An 11,148-nucleotide genomic window follows, 5' to 3' on the forward strand; every position below is an offset into this window, starting at 1 on the left:
ACTGACACCCAATCAAGATTTGAGCGTAGTCGGAAAGCAAACAATATTATAGAATCCAGTTCCTTTGAATGCGTGCATTGATTTCTTTCCACTGATAATGCTCGCCATGCAAGAATCCAATGGCGTGACGTACTTTGCGATGAATCGATTGATCTGCCATTTAAACCTATGAAAAAGATCGGTAAACAGGACGTTTGCGATGAACACCTGAATAATCGATTCTGTGCCATAGCTTCAAGAGGGGAAAAATCGATAGTCGCTCATTCACGCCTTGCCACTCCAAAAATCAGTCGCATGCACTGGTCATGTTTAATGTTCTTCAAATGGAGGTGATCGGTGATCTTGCTTCTTTCAACGTGGTTTGGTTTAAAGATATAGATTAGGGTTACTGTACATTTTAAAGAGAGAAAAGTAGTGCTACGCAAAGGCACACTGGAAAAAAAAACACATTGGATCTAGAGTCCAGACTCTTGAAAACATTGACAAGAAAAATGACTCTTGATTCAAGCAAATTTAAGCTTAAATCAAAAGGGAATCCTCTCAAATTAAGAGGCTTGGTTCTTGATTTACGCTTAAATCTGATTGAATCAAGATTATTTTTTCTTGTCGATTTTTTTTGGAGCCTGGACTCTATAGATCCAATGTGTTTTTTTCCCAGTGCATATTATTATTCAACTCATGTTTTCAATTGGATTTTCAGATCTGATCATTAGTTTGTACTTTGTTGTATTTGAGACAACTTGAATTTCCGAGATATTTTGATACGCACCTTAAAATTCAGAAATTATTAATTGGTGAACCAGTTTTTCTGCTAGTTGAGAACTGTTTGATTAAAACTAGGTAATCGTGCGTTCTTTGGCACGTTAGGCTCGCTCGGTAGCATCAAATATTCTGATGGTACACGCTAATAATTCCTGTTGTGGTCCTGGCTCCTTGCAAAATTTTGAGCTCAGCGATCGTCATGTCAATATTTTTTGTTGGGATTTTTGTCTATTGCTACGTTCGAAGCATTCCAATAAACTTTCACTTCCCTTTCATTAAAAAATTCGAATCGATTTTTTCCAAAGAGCTGTCAAGCTAATGGATTACGCGGGACGTCCCCGAGAACTATCGGGAAAGTTCTCAGTGTCCCTTTAGAGTGTGAGTGATCACCGTGTACATGACGTGCATGTGTGTATGTTTTTCTATCAAATTTTCCCCGAACGTACATACACGGAAAAACAAATTACGGGTTATACACACTGGAAAAAAATACATTGGATCTAGAGTCCAGACTCTTAAAAACATCGAAAAGAAAAAATAATCTTGATTTAATCGGATTTTTGCTTAAATCAAGATCCAAGTTTCTTAATTTAAGCGGATTGTCTTTTGATTAAAGCTTAAATCTGATTGAATCAATAGTGTTTTTTCTTGTCAATGTTTACAAGAGTCTGGACTCTAGATCCAATGTGTTTTTTTTTCCAGTGTATATGTATAGAAATACACCGTTCCGAGCTCAGAGGCCGAAAGTTCCGGGTGCTGGAGCCGTAGCTTCGATTGTTCCGGAACGCCTGGAACTTTCGGCTTCCGAACCCGGAAGGCGGACGGTATGTCTATATAGCCCGTAAGTACGGCTTCCACGGCCGGAGTTTTTTTTTCAGTGTATTTTCCCCAGAATTTCCAGGGAAACTCCCACTCATTGCTGGGTCCCTCTCCATGCTGCACGTCAAGAAACGCAAAGCTCGAAGCTTTCGAAGCTTGATGTAACACAATCCAAGTCACGTGACAACCTCACGCGTACTTGTTCCCATGGGCCAGGAAGTATCGGGTCCCACTTTAAAATCAATGATTCATCATTCGTGGACAAAGTTTGGCGACACGGCCCGAGTCGCTGGTGCCCTTGAGGATATTTGGTGAGAACGATAATTGTTTAATGAGGCGCCTGCTCAAAAATGAACGCGAAACGAACGGAAAAGAATAGATCTCACCGGAGAGCGAGGAGGGAAAAGAGGGGACAGGAAATCGATAAGACCGACGAGTTTACTTCCAAAGTTAATCGCACCGTTTAGCGACACTGTCGTTACTGTAAACACTGACACTGGCTGAGGAGCGTGATCGTATGCACGGCGAAGGTGTGCCGACCTTCCTCAACATACCAGCCGCGGCGACGAGCGAGAAGAACCTACTCTTTGATGGGAAGAGAGCAGTAAGTGCAAAAGTGAAGTTCTGAGAAAACGGGCTCAGAAGCTCCTGAGCGGAAAATTGTATTGAAAGAAGCCTCCGTTCTTTGTTAAATTGCCACTAATCGTCCGAAAGAATCATAGAGGGTACTTAAAAATCGACTGATTTTATTTCCATTACATAAAAATTGTATTTTTCATTTTCATGCTAGGTTATTGTCAGGCAAGACAGCCGTAAGTGCTTGCTGGTTGCGTTTTGGGCACACAACAAACACATCGTCAAGTTAGAAATTGGCAGAGGAGGGCGGCACTTTCCTTGAAAGAACTGTTTTCATTGGCTCTCTGGAGGAATATTGTCACTTACTGCTGTCTTGCCTGAAACTACGTCATTTTTTGCGCACTTATGGCTTTCACAAGTGTATCATTTATATAGAATTAAGATGAATTTTTCTATTTTAGCTATTTCAGTGATTTAATCTAAAGAGTTTATATGAATTTTGAGGGAAACTCGATTTCGAAAATTTGACACTTACTGCTCTCTTCGCTATCATGACAGAAATATAGTCCGCTCCCCTGGGCGAAACTATACGAATATAGCAACTTTTTGCGGAGGGAAGGGCACCCGATTAAGAGAGGTCCGGAGGACACAGAAAGACATCCCTTAAGGAAAGAGGTCTGAAGATCACCACCGGTTAAAAGAGAAGATTTGGAAGAACTTCCCAAGCTCCTCCTTGAAGGGACACAGAAGCCTCCCCCAGGAAAGTTTGAAAAACTCTTGAATCGTCTCACGGGCGGTTCTGATCTATTTTCATCGAAAACTTAATTGAAATACAGTTTCAAAGATGAAAAAGATAAGTGCGTTCGAAAACAGCAAATGGCAAGAAGTACATACCTACGCTGACTTAACGGCGATCAATATTTCATTACATACGCACGAAAAGGTAAAAATAGAGAAATCGGGAATTCTGCCGCGAAATCGCGTGATTTTCGCGGAAAGCTGTCTCAAAACATTCACGCAAAGTCATGGTTGCGAAGTTTTCTCGCAAAACTGTGAGGGGACTGTGCAAAAATAACGGTACGCTCTTATCTTCGGTAATCATTTTTTCACCTGTTCTTTCCTTAAAAACGCATATTTCTTAGTTCAGTGCTTTAAATATTCACGTTTTCAATTAGATTTTAATTTAATGTATTAGCCTCGCCAATTCACGGAGGTCCTACAAACGTAAGCTCACGATCCACCTTTTAGCATTATTACTATTTGATCATGTGAAAGTTTATATTGGATAGAACCACGATTGCAGGCGAGCGAATCTCTTCTTTGCGTCTGTGTGTGATCCAAGTATGCGAGACATTTCACGATGATACCACTATTCGACCACGTGGGAGCCCATGTTGCCTACACTAAAAGTTGGAGGAGAACTACCGATGCGTTAGAATCATCTATCCACATTATTCTTTGCGTGTTCCGATAAATCGTGACATTTACGGTGATACCACTATTCGACCACGTGGGAGCCCATGTTGCCTACCCTAAAAGTTGAAGGCGAACTGACAAGGCCTTAAATCCACCTCTTTCTGTCCAGTGAAAAGCTATATTTTGTGCGTATTCCGACTGTACGTGCCATGGCACTATGATACCACAATTCGACCACGTAAGAGCCCATGTTGCCTACACTAAAAGTTGAAGGCGAACTGACAAGGCGTTAAAGTCACCTCTTCTCGTCAGGTAAAAGCTACTTTTTGTTTGTATTCCGAGTAAGCGCACATGATGTAAGCGAATGGTGATATCACTATTCGACCACGTGGGAAACCCGCGTTTTCTAGACTAACATTATCATTTATTGTCCACGGCTTTAACAGTTTTCACTTGTGTTTTTCACAACATTTCTCTTCAACTATTTTATCCTTAGATAAACGCATTTCATAATTGGGTGTCATAATTATTAATTACAATATTATAATTTAGATTCATTTACGTAATTATTTGGAAGAAGGGACGGGTGGCGTCAAAAAATCTAAAAAAATCGCATCATGTTATATATGGATCCTGGACAGCCCTGATGCAAGATCGTGTTGCAACATTTCCCTATAAGTAATTGTGAATAAAAAAATAAGAGGGGGGCGGGGGTGGGTATTACGGCTATTTAAATAGCCCTTGCCTTTCCTAACGTGATTCACGATCCCGCGTTTTCTGCACCTCTGCCTTCTTAAAACCTAAAAAGCAACTACCAGGAAAAACGCTTGACGCGATGTAATGGGTAATCTATCACGCTATGCAAAATCACCTTATCAGCATTCGAATGTTGCCAAACTTCCCAAGATAAAAAAATTAATTTCCGTGGAAAGTCGTGAATAATTTTCCTTGAAATTCACGGGTGCGCTGAATTAAAACGCGAGTAAAATCCTCTCGGAAAAATTCAAGGAAGATCATCCAAAAATTTTATAGAAAATTGTGTATTTTATTAGTAGAGAATTTGGCAATGTCTAATTTTACATACGGCGTTTTTCGTTAGCTCGGCAGGCAGTAATGTTATGCCGGTCGTAAAAGAGGATTCTCGCGCGCTCCGTTCAAATGGGCGAGGATCCGAGGCGACGAATATGGCTCTGCCATTGAGAGCATTCACATTTTCCCGCCGATCCGACAACTTTAAGTTCAAGGCGGAGCAGAGCGAGACCGGGTGGCGCGACATGCGGCATGTCACGATCAACGTCCAAACAGGTGACGTCACTCCGCTCCGGCCGCTCGAACGTTGCTCAGGATGTAGATCAAGGATCGATCGAATCGAACGCCGATCCGAAATTTTTCAACGACGATAAACAGGTGAAAATGAGGCAAAAAAACAGGCACCTGGGAAAGGTGACGCCGGGCAATTAGTTGTGCTGCGTCACGATGTTGTGTGGACGAACGTCAACTTGAGACGTTTCATCGGTGGCGAGACTTCAAGTCTCACGATTTGCAGCGTCGAGCCCACGTGCAAGCTAAAGGCTTCAAAGCGACTCATCGATTACTCCGACTTGCACCACTGCACTGGCCAATGAGAGAGCCAAGAAAGGCATCGGTGAACCTCTTTTAAGCCTCTAGTTTGCACGTGGACTGAGCGCTTGAGAGCTTCGGCGGCGTTTTCGTGCATTTGCCGGAGGCGGATCCAGCAATTTGGAAACACCGGATTGCCTCCATTTGAACCTGTGCTAAATAATGAATTCTTGTCGGAGCACCTGGTCCCTCTAAGAATCTATACATTTCCATAGGTTTCAATGGAGAAAAGACAATGTTGCCGATTAGCTGGATCCGCCAATGCTTGTTCATACGGGGCCTTAGTCCACAAAAACTCTGATTCGTCTTATTAATTCCAGAACATGGAAGAGCGTGCCATGAAAACTTTAGGACAAAAACGCCCAAAACGTCCAAAGCAAACAAGGTGTCTAGATTTTCATTTTGGAAAATCCTGATTTATGACTGTTAAATCCTGATTTCATAATTTTTCCAAATCCTGATCAAATTCTAGTTTTTGCGGAGAAAAATTAATACCAAAAAAAATCACAAAAATAGCTCGATAAAAAAAACCGATCGGACGGCCGACTTTTCTCAAATGCTGATTTTACGTCCGATTTTTCCTCAAATCCTGATGAAATCGGAATTAAGTAAGTCCGAATTGACCTCAAAAACCTGATAGAATTGGGATAATCCTGATGCTAGACTCCCTGAAACTCCTTAAAGAGAAGCAAAACAAAAAGAGAGGCAGATAAATATAGGAAAAGACTCACCCTCTTTTTGAATGAATCGAAATCGATGCGCTTGACCCAGATGTCCTCGGACGAGTCATTATCGATGGTGGAAGACGACGAGGCCTGGGACTTCATCTCGATGAGCGAGGAGTCGAAGAACTTCTTGTCCAGGTGCGGGGACGCGGCCCTGCTCACCCTCGGCGAGAGGGGCGGCGTGTCCGACTGGTTGGACCTCATCGGCGTCGAGGGCATCGACGAGTTGGGCGTGGCCGACGTGGACGTCGTTTCCGACGACGTGTTGCTCGCGTTGGTCCCGGTCGATTCCGAGACCTTCTCGCAGGCCGAGACCGTGAACGTGTGGTTCCCGCAGGTCTTGATCGTCGTCACCGTCCCCGTCGGCGTGGGGGTAGGTGTCGGGGTTGATTCGTTGGTCGGCGTCAAGGAGCCCGTCGTATGCGTCTTCGGGGAGTCGCCACGCTCGTCGACGGACTCGTCTTCCTCCTTGCACTCGGAGAGGCGTCGCCGCGGGAAGTCGGGGTACTGCTGGTTCCGGGAGGGCAACCGGTTGCAGTGGCGCAGGAAGTAGTGCTGGAACCAGGGCTCGCTTTCCTGGCTGTCCCCGAGGATCTCCTTGAGCGCCGATAAGGAGTTGATGGTGTTGTAGTTGATGGCCGACACCAGGTCGTCGACGTCATCATCGTCGTCGTCGTCTTCCTCCTCCTCTACCCGCCCCTCTCCCACCCCGTCGTTGTTGTTCCCGTTTTCTTCTTCCGTCTCTTCTTCCGAGTCGTCGTCTTCTTCTTCGGTCTCATTTTCTTTTCTGATGACTGCTTCATCCATAGCAGGTTCACTGTTGACAGAATGAAAACAAAATTAAATCAGGTCGTCAGTTGGTTTTTCTTGAGATTCCTCAAGAGTAAAAGTGAATTCATACACAACAGCAATTCTCACTATGGGCAACGTTTTCCCTTCGTTTAAGCAAATCCTAGGCTATCGGTTATTTTACATACATTTAAAAGGGCGCATCCCAGTGTTGCCAAGTTTCCAGTATCGCCAATCGACGGTGTAAGTCGGCAATCACATAACTCGGTTTGCGACGTCGCAGACTTCCTTTCACACCTACTTTATTTTTTAAACGGAAAACTACTCAACGGCCATTCTTCAAAACTGCCGTGACTTTTCTTCTGTGCGAAGAGAATTCTGCAAAAACTCCAAGGAATCATGTCAATTTATTCTCTTTTAAAAATAATGACATGGAGGCGGAGATTTTCAGACACCGCAAACGAGTTATGTGATTGCCGACTTACACCGACTCAATGTGTGTGCAAGAGAACTAAGTACAATCAAATTCCAATGGAATCAACTGGAAATATAGTAGGTCGTAAATAAAATTAGCTATAGAAGCTAAAAGATGACGATACAAACAATTACTAATTGCAGCGCATGACGCAAGTGGAACGGTAAAATGTTTCGAAAAGATGAATTATTCAGCTCGCTAAGAGGAATCGGCTGCGAAACATAGTGAAGGAATTAAGTCGTCGATTAGTTCCTGCGAATATTTCTGGGGCATTTAATTCATAAAAAAGAACTAAATCTAATATCATCAGATCGAATTAAGTAGGGGAAAAGTTGCTGACACACTTTTTTTTAAAAAAAAGTAGGTTAGAGGCTGCTTTGAATGAGTCAGAATATTTACAATAATTCATCTGTTACCTACGAATGAAAATTTAGAACAAAAAATTTTACCATATAACTTTTTAGAGGAAAAGTCAATATGTCATAGGATCTATTAATAAGTAGGGCCTAAAAATAGTTAAATTTTTGGACTGCAGGAAAAGATTCAAGATTCTGCAGCAAAATTTACTGACTTTTTCCTGAGAGTAACACTGCAAAGCCTCGTAGATTATTTCCCCGAGAAACACACCCTCCTTACGTGATTCGTCAAGGTTTCTGACGTGGTCAACCTGGCATCGATTATGTCAAAAATCTTGGCAAATTTAGGAAAATTAAGGAATCATTCTAAACTAAACGATTCGAAAAATTCATAGAAATGAAAGCAGAATCCTGTTTAGAAAAGAACTTTGCATTTGATACAGAAATCGACTCTAAACAGGATTCTGTTTCCATTTTTCTTAATTTTGTCAGTTGTTTTGTTTACAATGATTTTTAAGGCTCATGTGCGTTCTTTTTCTGGCTGAATATTCTAAATCTGCAAAGATTTTTGACAGGTTCGATGTAATATCGCATGCCACTTCGACCACCTCAGAAACAGTGACAAATCACTTTAAATTGCAAGGAGCAATACAAAAAAATTAATAGCGCAGGGCAATGAAACATAATTTTTAAAATGCCCCAAAATAGCGCGGTGAAATGATACAAAATTGTTGCACAGCTTCACGCCAAATTTTTACTGTTACATTCCCTCTCATCTATGTCATTTGTATCACTTGCCTGCAGATTGCATATAAGAATAGGTTGTGGTGGGGCCAAAATTTTTCCTCATTGCCCTGGGATTCAATTTCTTTTGCATTGCTCCACATCTTGCCAGGCAATGAAATACTAATTTGTTTCATAAGGCAATAATCTGCAGGAGATTGAAACGCAGTGTAACCTGATTTTTCCAGGTTTTTCTTGATTTTCGTACTTACTAGGAACATGTCATCCCGGTTATAAACTATTTTTTTTATATGGGATTCACATGACCTTTCACTAGACCTCACAACTGCAACCATGACTGATTTACAGTTGACTCAGTCTGTGCGCTCTGCTTAGCTGATATAGAAATTCAAAATTTCAATGCGCACCTGAATGACCAATGAAACCTTGAAATACCTACTGTCAATTTTTCAGAAAATTACTCTCAATGAGTGAGTTTATTTTTTCCACCATAAGGTTCCTTGCTCTGTAATTTAAAATTAAGGATTTCCGAATGGTTTAAGTCATGGAAGTGATTAAAATTAAACGAAGATCAAAAAGCGATCAATTAAAAATTTATGAAAATATGTGTTTCGCACTGGTGTCAGCCTGAAAAACTGGCTTCAGATAAGTGAGGAGGCAGGTGTTGACTTCCTGTTTATGATAAACCACTTTGTTGTTGTCAACTGGCCACTGAAGATTGGCCACAGATGATGACGTTTTTGAGCGCTGATAAAAAACACTCTACCAAACATGACGGTCAAAAATAAAGAGCTATCAAGTGAACTGACACAAGTTTTGTGTGGGTTTGTGTCTAATCAGTGCAATATTAGACTTATCATTCATGATTATTATTTGAACCGCGATATAGAAGTAATTCATGATAAAAAATTATATCAACTTACTCCTGAAAAAACCAACCTAACTTTGTGTTCCACCGCAGTGTTTCTTGAGAGATGACCCTCTCGATATCAAGATAGGTGCTAGCCTTAAAGAAATTGTTATCAATTCAGTAGACAACGAAATTATATAATATTTCCATTAAATCTGTAATTCAAACTTCAAGCTTAATTTGAAAAGTTGACACAAGAAATTGGAACTCTCGTGTCCAATTTCACTCCATTATACTGATAAGTCAGTATGAAAATGATTTCTATGCAATGATCAAGCAAATTCATTTGGCGCTTTCACTAACTTCCATTGTCAACAGAATAAGATTGCGCATTTTCGGAGTAAAGAAGAGGATCGACCATCTTGCTTCTGGAGTTTACCTTTAATGCCAAACTGAAGACAGCTAATCTCCATCGCACTCTAGACAGGCGCAAACTTACTTAGCAGGGACTCTATTCATCAGTTCAAAAATGAAGAATGGAGACAGCAGACAAAGGCCAATATGTCACATCAATACAGCAAGAAATTACGAATTTACAATGATCTTTAGAGATACTGAATACATGATATGTCTTGTTCCGTAAACAGGGACTATGTTTTTAAAGTATGATTTTCAACTTGATAAGAAGTATCGTCAGTTGCTCATATGTAAATAGGATTATCTCTAGAGCGGGAGCTAAGCAAGTAGTTCAATAAAATTACATAGTTCCTACTTTCAGCAAACTTAGAACCTTCTAGAATACATATCATGTCCTGTGAACACGGTTGAAAGATTGAGTTGAGGTATCTAGCAGCGCAAGTTCTGAGTTGTTAGGATATGCACGTAAACATAAATGGAGGACTGGCTAATACTTAAAAACAAGAAAATTACCTTCCACTTTTCTACGAGTAGACAGCTGATGGAATCAAATTGCACGGTGTACGAGAAACTCTATTTAGAGTAAATGAGACCTGGCCATCAAACAATATCACAAAAACAAGCATAACCTTAAAATCCTCGACGAAAACACAGCACTTCTGGGATTTTCGCACTGATCGCAGTGCTTCCTCGCAAACACTGATGAATCATATCGTAAAAATTTGAAAAACTAAAATACTAAAAACGGTTTATAACACAAAATAACAAAACAACACACAATTATTAACTACATTGGATGGGAGTAACAAATACTACACATTCAATTTTAGCACAATACTGGAAACAACAAGGAAACGGAAACTGGCGAGAAAGAGGGGAAACGCTTCTACTACCCATTCGACAAGTATTTCTGGTAAAGTCCGACGTAAAAACATTGGTTCGGGATTTAGCGGGAAAATATGAATTGTCGCTCGTTGAAAACAGGAGCGCTCTTTCAATCTCAAAATGATGAAATATCGTAGAAGCAAAAACTACGTGATAAGTAATAGTAGGAATATTATACAGAGAAATATGTACGTGGACAGATTGAGTAAATAATAGGAAAATCTCAATACTACTTATTCTAATAATTTTTTGCTTTCAGTTTTTTTTTTTTTTTTTTTTTTTTTTTTTTTTAGAGTTCTCTGTTCATGTTATTCAGTTTTTTTATGATTATTTGTTTTTGATTCATTAGTTACTTACTTTCTGAATTAGTGGCAGGGTTCCAGTCAGGATTACAAAAAATAGAAGTTGGAATTTTTGTGAATACTGCTCGGCCCCCAAAATGGCGATGGTAAATCATTTTTTTCAACTACTATACAGATAAATAGATAGATAGTCATTTATTTAGAATGATACCACACAAATAATTATCATTTTAAAACGGTCCCAGTAGAAAAAATCTCATGCGACACGAGTAGTAAATCTGAAGGAATTATTTAAATATATCAATAAAAATCTTTTTCAGTGGTTGGCTCTGCCGCCTAAATAGCACAGTCTATACGTACGTATAAATACAACTTAAACGAAGTAAAAAAAATCGGATTGTAATTGATGCAA

General features: G+C 40.4%; 1 protein-coding gene across 1 annotated transcript in view; it reads right to left on the reverse strand.

Annotated features, from left to right (window-relative positions):
- The window catches only part of SNF4Agamma (SNF4/AMP-activated protein kinase gamma subunit), a 192,270-nt gene extending 181,875 nt beyond the window's left edge, over positions 1 to 10,395 (reverse strand). The window contains exons 1-2 of the mRNA XM_019056809.2: positions 10,063 to 10,395; positions 5,925 to 6,735 (exon numbers count right to left, since the gene is read on the reverse strand). Coding sequence (XP_018912354.2) covers positions 5,925 to 6,725 — 801 coding nt within the window. The 5' untranslated portion in view covers positions 6,726 to 6,735; positions 10,063 to 10,395. The remainder of the gene's footprint in view (positions 1 to 5,924; positions 6,736 to 10,062) is intronic.
- Positions 10,396 to 11,148: the final 753 nt, after the last annotated feature.

The sequence above is a fragment of the Bemisia tabaci genome, chromosome 5, assembly GCF_918797505.1.
Source record: "Bemisia tabaci chromosome 5, PGI_BMITA_v3".
Classification (NCBI taxonomy): Eukaryota; Metazoa; Arthropoda; class Insecta; order Hemiptera; family Aleyrodidae; genus Bemisia; species Bemisia tabaci.